The 21,676-nt window shown below is 38.5% G+C and overlaps 1 protein-coding gene and 1 pseudogene across 12 annotated transcripts in view; both read left to right on the top strand.

Moving 5' to 3' along the window:
• ARHGAP21 (Rho GTPase activating protein 21) overlaps nt 1-21,676 on the top strand; it is a 145,777-nt gene that overhangs the window by 55,831 nt on the left and 68,270 nt on the right. For 11 of the 12 annotated variants that reach the window (XR_008657112.2, XM_063637252.1, XM_063637250.1 and 8 more), the window contains one exon: nt 2,607-2,631. The exons of the other annotated variant lie outside the window; for it this stretch is intronic. Coding sequence is in view for 10 of the 11 variants with exons in the window: in XM_063637252.1 (XP_063493322.1) it covers nt 2,607-2,631 (25 nt within the window). In the remaining variant the exon portion in view is untranslated. The remainder of the gene's footprint in view (nt 1-2,606; nt 2,632-21,676) is intronic. 12 annotated transcript variants of the gene reach the window in all.
• On the top strand, nt 5,498-11,525 carry LOC134736434 (coenzyme Q-binding protein COQ10 homolog B, mitochondrial-like; annotated as a pseudogene).

The raw sequence follows: 21,676 nt of genomic DNA, 5'->3' as shown, positions 1-21,676 counted from the left end.
CCAGAATCCTGTGGAGCAGGTGGTATTATTAGCCCCATATAACAGATGTGGAAACTGATCTGGGTCATAAAACAGATAAGTAGTTGATCTGGGATTTGAATTTGACCAATATACATGCTTGATGCTGAACTATTACACAATAGTATAATGGAAATGATGATATTCACAAGAGTTATGAGACCCTAGCCAGGCCACTTCTTTTGACCTCTCGATTTCCATTTTCATTTGTAGGAATTGAACTAGGGTATTAGAAAGTCTTTTCTAATTCTAAATATCTATGAATCCAAAACTGTCTTTTAAAAAGTAGTGTCCGTATTTGTATCTAGAGACCACAGTTTTAAATTATATTTTTGTTAAATATGTCTTTCTAGTAATGTCCTACAGGATATGCTTTTTTGAAGTACTGAATAGCTCTTTTTTTCTTTTCTTTTTTTAAATTTTTTATATTTGGTTACTTTAACACTGAGATAACAGCAAACAACTGAATATCTTTTAAGGATTGTAAATAATTGCTACCTTTAGAATGAAATTTATCTGTTTGAGTTTTCTCAAATGTGTATAAAACAACTGGACTAGATCTCTTAAGAATCTAGCTGATATTAAAAAGTCTCAAATAGTGTTACTTATACATTAGGTCACATATGAGAGCACTTGATAATTACATTAGGATTGTGTATTTTTTGTCTTTTTGTTTTTGTTTTGTTTTGAATGAGAGCTTTGGGTCATGATGGACATATAGGTAGTACAATTTTTTATAAGATAATTTTACCAAACTTATATAAACATGTATTATTATTATTATTGGAAAATATTTCTAGAAATTTTAGTAGCACAGTACAATAAACCTTCACTTAACATTGTCAGTAGATTTTTGGAAACTGCAACTTTATGTGAAACGTATTTAAGTGATAACTGATTTTATGTTGGCTAGAGTTTACTTGGCATATTTCTGGTCCAAAAAAAAAAATCACCAAACTTGTAAATAAAGACCAAAACACTTCCAGTATTAAACATTGAAGTAAATGTGAGGTGTTCATACACTTAAGAAAGCGTTATAAAAAGTCCAGAGTTGAGGGTGGCTGGAGCCTATCCCGGCAGCTCATGCAGCTCAGGGCATGAGGTGGGACCTAATCCTGGACAGGATGCTGTCCATCCCATTGCAGAGCACACACACAGCCGCGCTCATTCAGACCGGGACAACGTGGGCACACCTGTGAATTGAACAGGCATAGTTCTGGCATGTGGGAGGGAACCGTAGGACCTGGAGAGAACTCACACAGACATGGGGAGAATGTGCAAACTTCACACAGACGGGGACCCGGTGGAGTGTTAATTTTTCTCGTGAACATGACACCAAAACAACTTTGAATGAAATGATGCTATTCCAGGACATGTTTACGCTTGTTAACAGCATGGTCATTGGCATCAAAAGAGCCTGGTTTTGAGTTCCATTTCTGCCTCCTGTTAGATCTGTGACCTTGGATAAGTCAACTAACAGACAATAGTAGTACCTTCTTCACAGGCTGTGTGATGATTAAATGATACAATACTTGTAACACACAACATAGAAATTGACACTGTAATTGCTCAATAAATTTTAATTATTAATGCTATTATTTAATACAGATGTTCTTGCAAATAGGGCTCTGTCTCGTAAATTTTACATGGAAAATATATATTGAATCTTTTCCATTTTAATTACGAAATTTTATAAATTCATTTCAAACGAATTAAAAATTTTAATATTATATAGCTTTTAGAAAATGTGTAATTAATATAACAGTGTCCTTATTTTGTCACGTAGCTGGCAACCTCAGTCTCAGACCAGATCTTATAATCAGAAGAAGAAAAAAAAACATTGGGCAGCCAAAATAAAGGTCAAAAAATTATGTAATAAATTATCAGCCCTTCACCCAGCATCTGTTTTTCTAAGGTACATGGTAGCTCCAGGATGGTAGAGGCTCAGCAAATATTTGAAAACGTGTATTTTTAGACTAGTTTTTAAAGGTTTTTTTTTCTAATTTTCCAGCTAGAGGTAGATAACATGGCAGCAAGACAGCTTGGTAACAATGAAAGAGACCAAGTAGATAAACTTCAAAATTGAATACAAGAACTTAAATATGTAGCAATTTGGGGCCAATCCATTTATATAGACAGCTCTGGGTCCTGTAATATCCCTTAAAGGCACATTTAAGTATAGTACAGTAAGTGATGACCTGGCCTTTCCATCTGTCCAACTGCCTACTTGACAACTTCACTTGGATATCTCCATTAGAAATCTCGCACTCAGATGCCAAAAACTGAACTCCTGATGTGTTACCTCTAAATTGGCTTCACCCACATTCTGCTTATCTCTATTTGTGAAAACTCTATCTTTCCAGTAAAAGGTACTTCCTATACTGTTATTGAAGATGGGCTGTACGTTTGCTTTTGAGCTTGCCAGTGGCTATAGAAAAGAAGAGAATATGATCATTAAGAATATTGTTAGTGAGATTGTAATTGGCACAATTTGGGGAGGTCAATTTGAATTAAATTGAGCCTTGCTGTGATTAACAAGAGTTTATAAATGTATACTCATATATGTATATATATATTTTCATTTGTAGGATGAAGAAAATGGAAACAGAGGAGGTATGCGATAAACATTTTAATTTGTCTCTGAATGTTTTTCTACCTATTTCTTTCTGTTCTTTAAGTGATACTAAATGAGATGATATAATTTTTGGTGTTCAAATATGTAATACTTCTTAGGTGTGAGAGTCATAGAATTAAATGTTTTTTACTGTGGACTTCAAAGTTTTATGAATTCCATTGTCTCGTCTTAATTTGAACATGTAATGGTTTTGTTGTTCATTGTATGTGTTTTTGTGGAGGAATATATCATTATAATTCCAAGGAGAGCCCTTAAGATTTTTATTTCAATTAATAATCTTTATAAATGAGGTGATTATTTTAGGTAAGGAATGCTATGTGTTTTATCAATTAGGTTTATTGAGTCAAATATTGAAAAGAAGAGGGTTTGGGTTATTCTTGTAGTTAATGTTACTGTTGATTTAAACATTAATGAACGTAAAAGGATAATCAGGCTGGAGATAAAATTATTTCTTAATAACTGATTTTAAATCAACTTGAATGAGTTAAAATTCACACTCAACAAAATGCACCCATTAAAAACTTTTATTTCTAGATAATTTTAGACAACAAAGTTGCAAAAATATTACAGAGAATTTTCATGTATCCTTTATTTTACTTTCACTAGTGTTAAAAACTTGCAATACCATGGTGGGGGCAGGCGCAGTGGCTCACGCCTATAATCCCAGCACTTTGGGAGGCTGAGGCGGGTGGATCACAAGGGCAGGAGATCGAGACCATCCTGGCTAACACAGTGAACATCCTGTCTCTACTAAAAATACAAAATATTAGCCGGGTGTGGTGGCGGGTGCCTGTAATCCCAGCTACTTGGGAGGCTGAGGCAGGAGAATGGCGTGAACCCGGGAGGCAGAGCTTGCAGTGAGCCAAGATCGCTCCACTGCACTCCAGCCTGGGCAACAGAGCGAGACTCCGTCTCAAAAAACAAAACAAAACTTACAATACCATGGTACAATCAACAATACTAAGCAACTAGCATTGGTACAATACTACTATGTAAACTACAGACTTTATTTGGATGTCACCAGTTTTTCCGCTAGTATCCTTGCTCTCTTCCAGAATCCCATGTTGTATTCACTTGTTGTGTCCCTTTAGTCTTTCCTTGTATTTTATTACTAGTACTGATCAGTTATTTTTTAGAATGTCCTTCATTTTCAGTTTATCTGATGTTTTCTCCTTAGTTCAAGGTCATACATGTTTAGCAAGAATACCACATTTGCATCTATTTTAAGTGTATAGTTTGGTAAGTTTTGATGAATGTATAACCTGTGAAATCACTATCCCAATTAAGATGTGATATCAGAACAACCGTTCCATCATTCCATAAAGTTCCCTTGTGCTCCTTTTTTATTCTGCTGTCTTTAGACAATCACTGATCTGATTTTTATCACTATATAGGTTAATTTTTGCCTCTTCTAGATTTTTTTTGTAAATGAAATAATACATCATGTACTCTTTTGTCAGGCATATTTTTGACCTTCACTGTATTATATGTATGGGTACTGATAGTACTACTGTTTTTTCGTTTATATGAATATACCACAAATTGTTTAACCACTCAACCTGTTGATGGAGCTTTGTAATAACCATTTGAGGTCTTGAAAAGGTTATGGGTTAAAATGAGAAGGAAATGGCCTTTTTTCTTTTTTTTTTTTTGCACTATCAAAAATAATCTGAGGGTTTAAGGCCAGGCAGGACTCTTCATAGTTGTCACTGGTACACGATGAGCCACTCCTGCATTACCATCTGTCATGCACCAGGGTTAGGATGAATTCCAAATGCTGCTTGGCATGGGTTAGAAATAAGCCTTAGTGGGGAAAGGGAAAACTCACAAAGCTGGCATCAGCAAGAGAAAAGAGGATGTAGGTACTCCATCTTCCCATCATCCTAAAGGCTGATGTGCTGATACCTGGACAACCTACTGGACACACAGCATCTAGAATTCATGCCTCTTATCGGGGGGGGGAATATATTTCTAATAAATATAGAAAGACATTGTTATAAAACTTCATGCAGATCATTATGTGTCTGACGTAGTTTGCTGAAGTGAATGGATTTAGTTTTGTGCTTTGGCTAGGGAGAATAAACTTGAATATTTATAAGGGAAAACTAGGAGATCTATTATAGATTCAGCAGAAGGAGATTTGAAGAGGAATAATAGAGTGAGCCTAAAGGGTATAATCTGCTGGAGAAGATAACAGTTTGCCTATTTTAATTATTAATTTATGCTTAATTTCACTCAAAAAAGGGTTTATGGCCACATGAAGAAAGACCTTATTTATACCAAGATAAAATATAAGGTCAATTATGGTAAAAAATAAATTAAGTTGACATTCAGAAGATTTAGTACACATAAATTCATGCTTTAGAATCTATACTGTTATTATTATTACTATTATTTTTTGAGACAGTCTCACTCTGTTGACAGGCTGGAGTACAGTGGCATGATCTTGGCTCAATGCAACCTCCTCCTCCTGGGTTCAAGCGATTCTCCTGCCTCACCCCCCCGAGTAGTTGGGACTAAAAGCGCACACCACCACGCCCAGCTAATTTTTGTATTTTTAGTAGAAATGGGGTTTCACCATGTTGGCCATGATGTTCTCTATCTCTTGACCTCATGATCTGCCGCCTTGGCCTCCCAAAGTGCTGGGATTACAGGCGTGAGCCACTGCACCTGGCCGGTCCTATACTGTTATGGAAGATGGGCTGTAAGTTTGCTTTTGAGCTTGCCAGTGGCCATAGAAAAGATGAGATTATGGTCATTTAAGGATACACATTAAGAAAACAACATTTTGCACTGAGGTCTGAGACAGGTTTCTCCCTTAGAAAACAAAGAGTGATACAGTAGATGATATTTTCAACACCACTTCTTCCTATGGCTGTTTTTAAAGTGGTTCCTCAATGTAAGCTGACTGCAAACCCCAAGGTCTTATTCAGCTTAAAGCGCTTCTCATTTGGGGATGATATTGCTCCCTGGAGGTATATGGTAATGTACCCTCTTTATACACATCTTTATCACAATTGGGAGAGGGGGAGTGTATATTGGCATCTGGTGGATAGAGGCCAGAGGTGCTGTTGAAACAGTGCACAGGGCAGCCCCCCCACAACAAAGAATTATCTGGGTTGGGCACATTGGCTCACGCCTGTAACCCCAGCACTTTGGAAGGCTGAGGCGGGCGGATCACTTGAGGTCAGGAGTTTGAGACCAGCCTGGCCAGCATGTTGAAACCTCTTCTCTACTAAAAATAAAAAAACTAGCCAGGGGTGGGGGTGCACGCTTCTAATCCCAGCTACTCAGGAGGCTGAAACAGGAGAATCGCTTGAACCTGGGAGGCGGAGGTTGCAGTGAGCCAAGATCGCACCACTGCACTCCAACATGGATGACAGAGCAAGACTCTGTCTCAAAATAATAATAATAGTTATTACCATTACCTGGTCCCGAATATTAATAGTGCAAGGACAAGAAACCCTGGTTTAAAATGATGGGCACCAAAGCATTGTGGTCCAAGTGTATAGGTCCCCATGAGTCTGGCTTGATCCAGTGACAACATTCAAACCGTTTAGAAGAATGGATATTCAAGGCTGCATATCTGGTGATCTTTTTTGATTATTATCCCTTACAACTGAACTTGAGATCTGAATTGAGTTACTGCTATAGTTTGAGGTTAAATTATCTGGTTGCTCTACTGGCATTGTGTGATGTTGATTAAGGGGTAATCCTAAGTAAGAAAAGTTACATTGTAAGAAAATATAGAGTCAGTATAATAACTAGAAGATAAGATGGCTAAAAGAAAAAGTCCATAAAGAATGTAAATACAGTCATCCCTTGATATACCCAGGGGATTGCTTCCAGTACCGCCCACATATATGCTAATCTGCACACACTCATGTCCTGTAATAGACCCTGTGGAACCCATGTATTGGAGACAGAGCTTTCGCATCCTTGTGTTACTATGAATACCGTATTTTTACTGAAAAAAGAAAAATCCACAGATCTTCAGAGCTCAAACCCATTGTTCAAGGGACAGCTGTAATTGAAATATAGTAAAAGTTTACCATCAGAGGTCTAACAGATTGAGGGAGAAAATAATTATAAGTGAGGTTAACACAAAGGTAAATCAATAAGTTAGTTAAAAGACTAATAAGATAATTTTAAAAATCACAAAACTAAGGCTTTAAAATGAGAGAAATAGAAATTCAAGTACCTTACCTCTTCTGAATCAAAGTTCAACAAAGTTGGATATTTATTAAATCCAGAAGATCTGTAGTTTTCTTCCTAAGCAAAGAAGAATATGGAAAGGTATGACAGTATTTGGAGAAAGTGATTTATAATATAATTGTAATATGTTTGGAAGAACTGCTTGATTTTGGGGAGTGGGTTGGGAGAGTGGTGGGAATTAGCACATGACTGATAATCTATTTCAGGCATCATAATACATATTTTTATCGTCTTTAATCCTCACTCTAACTCTAAGGGATGAGATAATATTCCTATTTTGTAGATGAGGGAACTGAGGCTGAGAAATAGCTTGCCCACAGTCATACTGCTAGTAAGTGATAGTAACTGGATTTCCAAATCAGTTGTATCTAACTCTTAGGTCCATCTTATAATTCTGCCCTCTTACTTCTGTTAACATCTTTTTAAGTCCCTTCCTCATTTCTTTAATTTTATTTTAAAAATAATGTCTTAAAAAGGGTATGACTTATGTAGTGTTAAGAATTAGAAGATAAATATAGGGTATGTTTAGTATGTTATGAAATTAATTCTGTGAATCCTGCATGGAGAAAGGTCAAGGAGATCCCAAGTTTAGAGGCTGTGAACACTTTGCAGGAGCAACCATTACTTGTTACTCAGTTTCAGTACTTGGCTAGCAGTGGACCTGCAAAGCTTAATGAGGTTATGGAGTCCTAGTGCTCCACCTACCTGATTGCACCTTTGTTTTCCAAGTGTGAGTTTGCTCTTGGCATCCCAATTGATAGTTGGGGTCACAGGCAATTTCACAAAGGCCTGTTTAGCCCTAAGTGTAATAGTCATGATACCATTGCAAATAACCTGATCAACAATTACACCATATTGTATGTGAGAAAAATTTCTTCTAACTTCTAGACAGTTATTTACAAGTCAGTTTTTAGAATGCAACCTATTCAGAAACAAACTATGTATAATTTAGTATTTTAATTCAACAGAAGGTTATGATTTTTATCTTACTGTCTCATTTCCTTTGAAAACTTATTTTCAAGCATGTTGAGATCATGAAATCCTTTTTAAGTAGAATTTTGTGTTAGTTTAGTGGAATCGGAGCCTCCAGTGTAATGATCACAGTCAAAGCCTAGAATCACTGGTGAGAAAATAATTGCCAGGATTTTATTCAAACTCCTAAGAGATGCTGTTAAAATGCCAAAATTCTGTTAAACACTTGAACGATTTTGTTTTGGTCTTCTTTCCTTTTGGCAGTTTAGTGAAATCTCTGTTGCCACTTAATTTTCTTGTTGCTTTCTTATCAACCAAGAAATACCGAGCCATTTAATTTTCTGATTATTTTACTTACCCAGTGTTTGCATTTTGCTTTGTTTCTCATATCCTTTATGTGTGCACTCTTTTATATTTTAAAAGTATTTTTTTCTTCTTGTTGGTTAGTTTTCTGTACTATGATGCAGATTTTTTGTAAGAAAAAGGTTAAGTAAAAGAATATTTTTGGTGGTAATAGTTGCTTGTGGATAATTAATACCTTGCTGACATCCTGTATTCCCTTAAATCTCTGGAGAATATAAATAATAATTTATAAGATAAATATATAACAATATAGTATAACATTATGTTCTAATGTAATATGATTATAATATAAATAACATTTTAAAGAATTTATGAATAGAAATAATCAAAATAAGAATAGTGGGGTGGTGGCAGCCAGCTTCAGTGAGTCTTTCGGCAGCTCGGACTGGTCAGATGGCCTTGAGAGAAGGGTGGTCTCGGGATGCCATCCAAAGTTGATGACAGTGGTTGGAGCCCTGGCTGAGCATAGGGGCCTGAGCAGAACATCCGATATTTAGCTTCCTGGGGTATACTGATGAGCAGAGCTCTTCCGCTACATATGTCAATTTCGATTAAGGAGATATGTTCATTAACTTTCTTCACAATCGCTGCACTATTAATAAACAAAAGGAAATAGAGAGGAGGATTTTAGGCTATTTAATGCAGGAAATATATGATGTTGTATTGGGAATGGAGGATTATAAGCATTTCATTCTTTGGTGCAAAAAATCAGATATAATATCAGAGAGATCTGGATGTTACAAAACACAATTAGAAATTGACTTTCCACCAGTGTTGGAGTGATATTCATTAGTAACCTTGGCGAAACCTCATTTGGTAAAGGTATCCTGTACTGATGGGAGACTTTTCAAGCATGGTCCATGATCTAAGGCTTTGGGTGGGGTATCAGAAGCATGTTTAGAATTGCTTTCAAAATGTAGCAGTGTTACATGGATCTCTTTTCTGAAGTCTTTGGGAAAGAGCATTCACTGAACCCTTCAGCATCTTTTTTTTTAATTTTTTTTATTTTTTTTATTTTTTTAAGAGAGAGAGGGTGTTAATCTGTTCCCAGGCTGGACTGTAATGGCATGATGATAGCTCACTGCAGCCTCAAATTCATGAGCTCAAGCGATCCTCCTGCCTCAGCTTCCTGAGTAGCTGGGACTACAGTTGTGCCCCACTGCCTCCCAGAGTCATTTTTAACTATACTGACCATTTAAACTATTTGAGTTTCTCTGATAATTAGGGAAACATACTAATTAGGTATGTTTTTTATGAACTTTTAATGCTGGTTATTAGTACAATCACAGGTGTCTTAAATATTCTTGAGGATATTTTAGGAAGTAGGAAGAATGATGATGATGAAGATGATAATAATGATGATGGTAGTGGTGGTGGCGGCAGCTAATTTAACAGTGTACAGGCTGCATTCCAAGACTTTGCATGGATTAACTCATTTAACCCTCTCAACAGCTTACTAAGGTGGATATTACCACTGCCATATTTCAGATGATGAAACTAAGGTGCAGAGTGTTTAAGTTACTAGCAAGTGGCAGAACTGTACTACAACTCAGGAAATCTCTAAGTTTCTACCACAGCCTCTCAATAAAGTTCTTTACTCTTGGCTGGGTATAGTGGCCCATGACTGTAATCCCAGCACTTTGGGAGGCCAAGGCAGGAGAATAGCTTGAGGCCAGGAGGTTGAGAACAGCCTGGGTAACATAGCAAGATCTCTTGTATCTACAAAACAAAAAAAGAAAGTTCTTTACTCTCACATAATTCGTTCTTGAAAATATGTAAGAAAGAGGATTCTGGGCCGGGCGCGGTGGCTTACACCTGTAATTCCAGCACTTTGGGAGGCCGAGGTGGGCAGAACACCTGAGGTTGGGAGTTCGAGACCAGCCTGACCAACATGGAGAAACTCCATCTCTACTAAAAATCCAAAATTAGCCGGGTGTGGTGGCACATGCCTGTAATCCCAGCTACTCAGGAGGCTGAGGCAGGAGAATCGCTTGAACCCGGGAGGCGGAGATTTCAGTGAGCCGAGATCCACCATCACACTCCATCTTGGGCAACAAGAGTGAATTTCCATCTCAAAAAAAAAAGAGGATTCTGTTCCCTTGAAAGGTAGATAATAATAAAAGATCCATTTGTATATCTTCTTTGGACAATAGTGCTGCTGTGAACATGCATGCACAAGTGTTTGTCTGAATTCTTGTTTTCAATTTTTGGGGGTTATACCTAGGAGTAGAATTGCTGGGTCACATGGTATACCTATGTTTCATATTTTGAGGAACTGCCAAATCGTTTTCCACAGTGGCTACACCATTTCTATGTCTCCACCAGCAATGAATGAGGGTTCTAATTTCTGTACATCCTCTGCAACATGTGTTGTTTTCCATTTTTGTATTATAGCCAACCCAGTGGGTGTGAAGTGGTATCTCATTGTGGTTTTCCCTTGTATTTCCTTAATGCCTAATGACTTTGAGCATCTTTTTGTGTGCTTGTCGCCATTTGTATATGCTGTGTGGAGAAATGTCTGTTCAAATCCATTGCCTGTTTTTAAATTGGGTTTTTTTTTGTTGTTGAGCTATAAGTATTTTATTTTTTTTTAATACTTTTAAGTTCTAGGGTACATGTGCACAACGTGCAGGTTTGTTACATATGTATACATGTGCCATGTTGGTGTGCTGCACTCGTTAACTCGTCATTTACGTTAGATATATCTCCTAATGCTATGCCTCCCCTCTCCCCCAACCCCACAACAGGCCCCGGTGTGTGAAGTTTCCCACACTGTGTACAGGTGTTCTCATTGTTCATTTCCCACCTATGAGTGAGAACATGCGGTGTTTGGTTTTCTGTCCTTGTGATAGTTTGCTCAGAATGATGGTTTCTAGCTTCATCGATGTCCCTACAAAGGACATGAACTCATCCTTTTTTATGGCTGCATACTATTCCATGGTGTATATGTGCCACATTTTCTTTTTTTTTTTTTTTTCTTTCTTGACATTCTCTCTCTTTTTTTTAAATTTATTTTATTTTTTTATTATACTTTAGGTTTTAGGGTACATGTGCACAATGTGCAGGTTTGTTACATATGTATCCATCTGCCATGTTGATTTCCTGCACCCATTAACTCGTCATTTAGCATTAGGTATATCTCCTAATGCTGTCCCTCCCCCCTCCCCCCACCCCACAACAGTCCCCGGAGTGTGATGTTCCCCTTCCTGTGTCCATGAGTTCTCATTGTTCAATTCCCACCTATGAGTGAGAACATGCGGTGTTTGGTTTTTTGTCCTTGCGATAGTTTACTGAGAATGATGTTTTCCAGTTTCATCCATGTCCCTACAAAGGACATGAACTCATCATTTTTTATGGCTGCATAGTATTCCATGGTGTATATGTGCCACATTTTTTCTTAATCCAGTCTATTGTTGTTGGACATTTAGGTTGGTTCCAACTTTTTGCTATTGTGAATAGTGCCGCAATAAACATACGTGTGCATGTGTCTTTATAGCAGCATGATTTATAGTCCTTTGGGTATATACCCAGTAATGGGATGGCTGGGTCAAATGGTATTTCTAGTTCTAGATCCCTGAGGAATCGCCACACTGACTTCCACAATGGTTGAACTAGTTTACAGTCCCACCAACAGTGTAAAAGTGTTCCTATTTCTCCACATCCTCTCCAGCACCTGTTGTTTCCTGACTTTTTAATGATGGCCATTCTAACTGGTGTGAGATGGTATCTCACTGTGGTTTTGATTTGCATTTCTCTGATGGCCAGTGATGATGAGCATTTCTTCATGTGTTTTTTGGCTGCATAAATGTCTTCTTTTGAGAAGTGTCTGTTCATGTCCTTTGCCCACTTTTTGATGGGGTTGTTTGTTTTTTTCTTGTAAATTTGTTTGAGTTCATTGTAGATTCTGGATATTAGCCCTTTGTCAGATGAGTAGGTTGCAAAAATTTTCTCCCATTCTCTAGGTTGCCTGTTCACTCTGATGGTAGTTTCTTTTGCTGTGCAGAAGCTCTTTAGTTTAATTAGATCCCATTTGTCAATTTTGGCTTTTGTTGCCATTGCTTTTGGTGTTTTAGACATGAAGTCCTTGCCATGCCTATGTCCTGAATGGTATTGCCTAGGTTTTCTTGTAGGATTTTAATGGTTTTAGGTCTAACATTTAAGTCTTTAATCCATCTTGAATTAATTTTTGTATAAGGTGTAAGGAAGGGATCCAGTTTCAGCTTTCTACATATGGCTAGCCAGTTTTCCCAGCACCATTTATTAAATAGGGAATCCTTTCCCCATTTCTTGTTTTTGTCAGGTTTGTCAAAGATCAGATAGTTGTAGATATGCAGCATCATTTCTGAGGGCTCTGTTCTGTTCCATTGATCTATGTCTCTGTTGTGGTACCAGTACCATGCTGTTTTGGTTACTGTAGCCTTGTAGTATAGTTTAAAGTCAGGTAGCGTGATGCCTCCAGCTTTGTTCTTTTGGCTTAGGATTGACTTGGCGATGCGGGCTCTTTTTTGGTTCCATATGAACTTGAAAGTAGTTTTTTCCAATTCTGTGAAGAAAGTCATTGGTAGCTTGATGGGGATGGCATTGAATCTATAAATTACCTTGGGCAGTATGGCCATTTTCACGATATTGATTCTTCCAACCCATGAGCATGGAATGTTCTTCCATTTGTTTGTATCGTCTTTTATTTCATTGAGCAGTGGTTTGTAGTTCTCCTTGAAGAGGTCCTTCACATCCCTTGTAAGTTGGATTCCTAGGTATTTTATTCTCTTTGAAGCAATTGTGAATGGGAGTTCACTCATGATTTGGCTCTCTGTCTGTTATTGGTGTACAAGAATGCTTGTGATTTTTGTACATTGATTTTGTATCCTGAGACTTTGCTGAAGTTGCTAGTCAGCTTAAGGAGATTTTGAGCTGAGACAATGGGGTTTTCTAGATATACAATCATGTCATCTGCAAACAGGGACAATTTGACTTCCTCTTTTCCTAATTGAATACCCTTTATTTCCTTCTCCTGCCTGATTGCTCTGGCCAGAACTTCCAGCACTATGTTGAATAGGAGCAGTGAGAGAGGGCATCCCTGTCTTGTGCCAGTTTTCAGAGGGAATGCTTCCAGTTTTTGCCCATTCAGTATGATATTGGCTGTGGGTTTGTCATAGATACCTCTTATTATTTTGAGATACGTCCCATCAATACCTAATTTATTGAGAGTTTTTAGCATGAAGGGTTGTTGAATTTTGTCAAAGGCCTTTTCTGCATCTATTGAGATAATCATGTGGTTTTTGTCTTTGGTTCTGTTTATATGCTGGATTACATTTATTGATTTGCATATGTTGAACCAGCCTTGCATCCCAGGGATGAAGCCCACTTGATTATGGTGGATAAGCTTTTTGATGTGCTGCTGGATTCGGTTTGCCAGTATTTTATTGAGGATTTTTTCATCAATGTTCATCAAGGCTATTGGTCTGAAATTCTCTTTTTTGGTTATGTCTCTGCCAGGCTTTGGTATCAGGACGATGCTGGCTTCATAAAATGTGTTAGGGAGTATTCCCTCTTTTTCTATGGATTGGAATAGTTTCAGAAGGAATGGTACCAGTTCCTCCTTGTACCTCTGGTAGAATTCAGCTGTGAATCCATCAGGTCCTGGACTCTTTTTGGTTGGTAAGCTATTGATTATTGCCACAATTTCAGAGCCTGTTATTGGTCTATTCAGAGATTCAACTTCTTCCTGATTTGGAGTTGGGAGGGTGTATTTGTCGAGGAATTTATCCATTTCTTCTAGATTTTCTAGTTTATTTGCATAGAGGTGTTTGTAGTATTCTCTGATGGTAGATTGTATTTCTGTGGGATCGGTGATGATATCCCCTTTTTCATTTTTTATTGCATCCATTTGATTCTTCTCTCTTTTCTTCTTTATTAGTCTTGCTAGCGGTCTATCAATTTTGTTGATCTTTTCCAAAAACCAGCTCCTGGATTCATTAATTTTTTGAAGGGTTTTTTGTGTCTCTATTTCCTTCAGTTCTGCTCTGATTTTAGTTATTTCTAGCCTTCTGCTAGCTTTTGAATGTGTTTGCTCTTGCTTTTCTAGTTCTTTTAATTGTGATGTTAGGGTGTCAATTTTGGATCTTTCCTGCTTTCTCTTGTGGGCATTTAGTGCTATAAATTTCCCTCTACACACTGTTTTGAATGTGTCCCAGAGATTCTGGTATGTTGTGTCTTTGTTCTCATTGGTTTCAAAGAACATCTTTATTTCTGCCTTCATTTCATTATGTACCCAATAGTCATTCAGGAGCAGGTTGTTCAGTTTCCATGTAGTTGAGCGGTTTTGAGTGAGTTTCTTAATCCTGAGTTCTAGTTTGATTGCACTGTGGTCTGAGAGACAGTTTGTTATAATTTCTGTTCTTTTGCATTTGCTGAGGAGTGCTTTACTTCCAAGTATGTGGTCAATTTTGGAATAGGTGTGGTGTGGTGCTGAAAAAAATGTATATTCTGTTGATTTGGGATGGAGAGTTCTGTAGATGTCTGTTAGGTCCACTTTATGTAGAGCTGAGTTCAATTCCTGGATATCCTTGTTAACTTTCTGTCTCATTGATCTGTCTAATGTTGACAGTGGGATGTTAAAGTCTCCCATTATTATTGTGTGGGAGTTTAAGTCCCTTTATAGGTCACTCAGGACTTGCTTTATGAATCTGGGTGCTCCTGTGTTGGGTGCATATATATTTAGGATAGTTAGCTCTTCTTGTTGGATTGATCCCTTTACCATTATGTAATGGCCTTCTTTGTCTCTTTTGATCTTTGTTGGTTTAAAGTCTATTTTATCAGAGACTAGGATTGCAACCCCTGCCTTTTTTTGTTTTCCAGTTGCTTGATAGATCTTCCTCTATCCCTTTATTTTGAGTCTATGTGTGTCTCTGCACGTGAGATGGGTTTCCTGAATACAGCACACTGATGGGTCCTGACTCCTTATCCAGTTTGCCAGTCTGTGTCTTTTAATGGGAGCATTTAGCCCATTTACATTTAAGGTTAATATTGTTATGTGTGAATCTGATCCTGTCATTATGATGTTAGTTGGTTATTTTGCTCGTTAGTTGCTGCAGTTTCTTCCTAGCCTCGATGGTCTTTACAATTTGGCGTGTTTTTGCAGTGGCTGGTACCGGTTGTTCCTTTCCATGTTTAGTGCTTCCTTCAGGAGCTCTTTTAGGGCAGGCCTAGTGGTGACAAAATCACTCAGCGTTTGCTTGTCTGTAAAGTATTTTATTTCTCCTTCACTTATGAAGCTTAGTTTGGCTGGATATGAAATTCTGGGTTGAAAATTCTTTTCTTTAAGAATGTTGAATATCGGCCCCCACTCTCTTCTGGCTTGTAGAGTTTCTGCTGAGAGATCAGCTGTTAGTCTGATGGGCTTCCCTTTGTGGGTAACCCGACCTTTCTCTCTGGCCACCCTTAACATTTTTTCCTTCATTTCAACTTTGGTGAATCTGACAATTACGTGTCTTGGAGTTGCTCTTCTCGAGGAGTATCTTTGTGGTGTTCTCTGTATTTCTGAATCTGAATGTTGGCCTGCCTTGCTAGATTGGGGAAGTTCTCCTGGATAATATCTTGCAGAGTGTTTTCCAACTTGCTTCCATTCTCCCCGTCATTTTCAGGTACACCAATCAGATGTAGGTTTGGTCTTTTCACATAGTCCCAAATTTCTTGGAGGCTTTGTTCATTTCTTTTTATTCTTTTTTCTCTAAACTTCCCTTCTGGCTTCATTTCATTCATTTCATCTTCCATCAGCGACACCCTTTCTTCCAGTTGATCGCATCTGCTACTGAGGCTTCTGCAATCTTCGCGTAGTTCTCGAAACGTGGCTTTCAGCTCCATCATCTCCTTTAAGCCCTTCTCTCCATTGGTTATTCTAGTTATCCATTCTTCTAATTTTTTTTCAAAGTTTTTAACTTCTTTGCTATTGTTTTGAATTTCCTCTCGTAGCTCAGAGTAGTTTGATCGTCTGAAGCCTTCTTCTCTCAACTCGTCAAAGTCATCCTCCATCCAGCTTTGTTCCGTTGCTGGTGAGGAACTGCATTCATTTGGAGGAGGAGAGGTGCTCTGCGTTTTAGAGTTTCCAGTTTTTGTGCTCTGTTTTTTCCCCATCTTTGTGGTTTTATCTACTTTTTGTCTTTGATGATGGTGATGTACAGATGGGTTTTTGGTGTGGATGTCCTTTCTGTTTGTTAGTTTTCCTTCTACCAGACAGGACCCTCAGCTGCAGGTCTGTTGGAGTTTACTAGAGGTCCACTCCAGACCGTTTGGCTGGGTGTCAGCAGCGGTGGCTGCAGAACAGCGGATTTTCGTGAGACCACAAATTCAGCTTTCTGATAGTTCCTCTGGAAGTTTTGTCTCAGAGGAGTACCCGGCCGAATGAGGTGTCAGTCTGTCCCTACTGGGGGGGTGCCTCCCAGTTAGGCTGCTCAGGGGTGAGGGACCCACTTTAGGAGGCAGTCTGTCCGTTCTCAGATCTCCAGCTGCGTGCTGAGAGAACCACTACTCTCTTCAAAGCTGTCAGTCAGACAGGGACATTTAAGTCTGTGGAGGTTCCTGCTGAGTGTTTGTTTGTCTGTGCCCTGCCCCCAGAGGTGGAGCCTAAGAGGCAGGCAGGCCTCCTTGAGCTGTGGTGGGCTCCACCCAGTTCGAGCTTCCTGGCTGCTTTGTTTACCTAAGCAAGCCTGGGCAATGGCGGGCGCCCCTCCCCCAGCCTGGCTGCCGCCTTGCAGCTTGATCTCAGACTGCTGTGCTAGCAATCAGCGAGACTCTGTGGGCATAGGACCCTCCGAGCCAGGTGCAGGACACAATCTCCTAGTGTGCCGTTTTCCAGGCCCATTGGAAAAGCGCAGTATTGGGATGGGACTGACCTGATATTCCAGGTGCCGTCCGTTTCCCCTTTCTTTGACTAGGAAAGGGAACTCCCTGACCCCTTGCGCTTCCCGAGTGAGGCAATGCCTCGCCCTGCTTCAGCTCGCGCACAGTGCGCTTCACCGACTGTCCTGCACCCACTGTTTGGCACTCCCTAGTGAGATGAAACCGGTACCTCAAGCAGAAATGCCGAAATCACCCGTCTTCTGTGTCGCTCGGGCTGGGAGCTGGAGACCGGAGCTGTTCCTATTCGGCCATCTTGGCTCCACCCCCACATTTTCTTAATCCAGTCTGTCATTGATAGACATTTGGGTTGGTTCCAAGTCTTTGCTATTGTGAATAGTGCCGCAATAAACATACGTGTGTGTGCATGTGTCTTTATAGCAGCATGATTTATAATCCTTTGAGTATATGCCCAGTAATGGCATGGCTGGATCAAATGGTATTTCTAGTTCTAGATCCTTGAGGAATCGCCACACTGTCTTCCACAATGGTTGAACTAGTTTACAATCCCACCAACAGTATAAAAGCTTTCCTATTTCTCCACATCCTCTCCAGCACCTGTTTCCTGATTTTTTTAATGATCACCATTCTAACTGGTGTGAGATGGTATCTCATTGTGGTTTTGATTTGCATTTCTTTGATGGTCAGTGATGATGAGCGTTTTTTCATGTGTCTGTTGGCGCATAAATGTCTTCTTTTGAGAAGTCTCTGTTCATATCCTTTGCCCACTTTTTGATGGGGTTGTTTGATTTTTTCTTGTAAACTTATTTAAGTTCTTTGTAGATTCTGAATATTAGCCCTTTGTCAGATAGGTAGATTGTAAAAATTTCCTCCCATTCTGTAGGTTGCCTGTTCACTCTGATGGTAGTTTCTTTTGCTGTGCAGAAGCTCTTTAGTTTAATTAGATCCCATTGTCAATTTTGGCTTTTGTTGCCGTTGCTTTTGGTGTTTTAGACATGAAGTCCTTGCCCATGCCTATGTCCTGAATGGTATTGCCTAGGTTTTCTTCTAGGGTTTTTATGGTTTTAGGTCTAACATTTAAGTCTTTAATCCATCTTGAATTAATTTTTGTATAAGGTGTAAGGAAGGGATCCAGTTTCAGCTTTCTACATATGGCTAGCCAGTTTTCCCAGCACCATTTATTAAATAGGGAATCGTTTCCCCATTTCTTATTTTTGTCAGGTTTGTCAAAGATCAGATGGTTGTAGATGTGTGGTATTATTTCTGAGGGCTCTGTTCTGTTCCATTGGTCTGTATCTCTGTTTTGGTACCAGTACCATGCTGTTTTGGTTACTGTAGCCTTGTAGTGTGGTTTGAAGTCAGGTAGCTTGATGCCTCCAGCTTTGTTCTTTTGGCTTAGGATTGTCTTGGCGATGTGGGCTCTTTTTTGGTTCCATATGAACTTTAAAGTAGTTTTTTTCAATTCTGTGAAGAAAGTCGTTAGTTTGATGGGGATGGCATTGAATCTATAAATTACCTTGGGCAGTATGGCCATTTTCACAATATTGATTCTTCCTATCCATGAGTATGGAATGTTCTTCCATTTGTTTGTGTCCTCTGTTTATTTTGTTGAGCAGTGGTTTGTAGTTCTCCTTGAGGAGGTCCTTCACGTCCCTTGTAAGTTGGATTCCTAGATATTTTATTCTCTTTGAAGCAATTGTGAATGGGAGTTCACTCATGATTTGGCTCTCTGTTTGTCTGTTATTGGTGTATAGGAATGCTTGTGATTTTTGCACATTGATTTTGTATCCTGAGACTTTGCTGAAGTTGCTTATCAGCATAAGGATATTTTGGGCTGAGACGATAGGGTTTTCTAAATATACAATCATGTCATCTGCAAGCAGGGACAATTTGACTTCCTCTTTTCCTAATTGAATACGCTTTATTTCTCTCTCTTGCCCGATTGCCCTCGCCAGAACTTGCAACATTATGTTGACTAGGTGTGGTGAGAGAGGGCATCCCTGTTGTGTGCCACTTTTCAAAGAGAATGCTTCCTTGCCCATTCAGTATGATATTGGCGATGGGTTTGTCATAAATAGCTCTTATTATTTTGAGATACATTCCATCAATACCTAATTTATTGAGAGTTTTTAGCATGAAGGGCTGTTGAATCTTGTCAAAGGCCTTTTCTGCATGTATTGAGATAATGATGTGGTTTTTGTCTTTGGTTCTGTTTATATATTCTGGTTACCAAGTCCTTATCAGATATATGATTTGCATATATTTTCCTCCATTATGTAGGTCGTCTTTTCACCTTTTTTTTACTTTCTTAGTAATGTCCTTTGCTGCACAAAAGTTTTTAATTTTGATAAAATATAATTTATCTACTTTTTATTATTTTGCTCATGCTCTTGTTGTTAAAAACATTTTGATGAGTGGAAGAAACCAAGCACAAAATAGTACTATCTGATTCCATTTATATAAAATCCTAGGAAAGACTAATCTAAACAGGTCTGTGAGTTGGCATGGTGGTTTGCACCTGTAGACCTGGTTACTGGGAAGGCTGAGGACAGGAAGATTGCTTGAACCCAGGAATTCAAGGCCATCTTGAGCAGCATAGCGAATAGCAAGACCTTGTCTCTTTTTTTATAATTTTTTTTTTTTTTTTTTGAGACGGAGTCTCGCTCTGTCGCCCAGGCTGGAGTACAGTGGTACGATCTTAGCTCACTGCAAGCTCCACCTCCCAGGTTCACACCATTCTCCTGCCTCAGCCTCCCAAGTAGCTGGGACTACAGGCGCCCGCCACCACGCCCAGCTAATTTTTTTGTATTTTTAGTAGAGACAGGGTTTCACCGTGTTAGCCAGGATGGTCTCGATCTCCTGACCTAGTGATCCACCTGCCTTGGCCTCCCAAAGTGCTGGGATTACAGGCATGAGCCACTGCGCCCCGCCAAGACCTTGTCTCTTAAACAAAACAAAACAAAATCCTCTTCTAAACAGGTCTGTGGTTGCCTGAATTGACTGGGAAAGGGTACCAGGGAACTTGTTAGCGTAATAGAAATGTTCCATATCATGGTTATGGTAGTGGTTACATGGGTGCTTGCAGTTGTCTAAACTTATTGAACCCTGCACTTAAAATGGGTATTTTTTATCTTATGTATGTTATGCCTCAATAAAGCTGATGTTTTTAAAAAGAATATGTACAACTTATCCAATCTACTGTTAATTGACATTGAATTTTTTTCAGTGTTTAGCTACTTCAAACAATGCAGCTATGAATATTCTCGCATGTGTACTTTTGTACACATATATACTCATTTCTAGAGGGTATGTATATCTAGGCATTGCTGGGTCATGGGCATGCATATGATTACATTTAGTAGATGCTGCTAAACAGTTTTCTGAGGGGACTGTACCCATTTACACAACTCAGCAACAGTGTATGAGAGTTCCGCTTGCTCTGTATCCTCACTGACACTTGCTGTTGTCAGTCTTTGTAATTTTAATCATTCTAGTGGATGTACAGTGGTGTGGACTATGGCTTTAATTTGGATTTCCTGAAGACTAATGAGGTTGATTGCCTTTTATTTGGATTTTACCTGTGAGTTCTTTTTTCATTATTAACTTGTAGGCATTCTTTAAATATTGTGGATGAGGACTTTGTTAGTGATATACGATTAGCAGGTAATTCAACCTGTGACTTGCCTTTCAGTTTCTTATTAGTAATTTTTATAAAGGGAAGTATCTAATTTTAATGTTATCTGAATTATCAGTCTTTCCATTTGTGGTTAATAGTTTATGAGTTCTAGTTAAGAATTTTTTTCTACTCCATGGTCATGCAGATATCCTCCCGTGTTATCTTCAAGATGCGTTATTCAAATTAAGCCTAAAATCCACCTGAAATTGATTATTTTTGCATATGATATGAGGTCAAGATGAATTTTTTTCCTATATAGATATTTATTTGGCCCCACACTATTTTGTGAAAAGTCCATACTTTCTCTAGAGCTCTGTAATACCACTTTGATCATAAATTGTATGTGTGTAGGTCTGTTTCTAGACTTGCTTCTATTCCAGGGATTGACCCATGGCTCATTTTTGTACAGCCTCCAAGCTAAGAATAGATCTGTATTTTTATAGGGTTGTTAAAAAAAGAAGAATATGCGACGGAGATTGTATGTGTCCCAGAAAGCCTAAAATATTTACTGTCTGGCTCTTTACAGAAAAAGTTTGCCAACCTTTGTTCTATTCCATTGATCACTTTCTTTGCACCAAAACAACACTATCTTAATTAATGTGGCTTTATAATAAGTGCTGCTATTGGGTAGAATAAGTCCTCTTAGAATCGAATTTTCAGTTTCTATACCCACAAGAAAAAATTCTGTTGGAATTTTGATTGGTTTTATATTGTTTATAATACTGGAATATTTGAAATATGGAATCTTTTGATCTATGAATGTGATGTATCTCTCTCATGAATGAGTGTTAAAATGGTCTGCATCTTTTAGGATAATCCTTTGATTTTTCTTCCTTAATCACTTGATGTAGTAGATCATGTTGATAAAGTTTTCAAATGTGAAACCAGCCCTGCATTACTGAACTAAACCAAACTTGTTCACAATGTGTGATGCTTTTTTA

The sequence above is a fragment of the Symphalangus syndactylus genome, chromosome 4 (genome assembly GCF_028878055.3).
Source record: "Symphalangus syndactylus isolate Jambi chromosome 4, NHGRI_mSymSyn1-v2.1_pri, whole genome shotgun sequence".
Lineage (NCBI taxonomy): Eukaryota > Metazoa > Chordata > Mammalia > Primates > Hylobatidae > Symphalangus > Symphalangus syndactylus.
The sequence above is the reverse complement of the archived record's forward strand: the minus strand, read 5'-3'. Positions and strand labels throughout refer to the sequence as shown.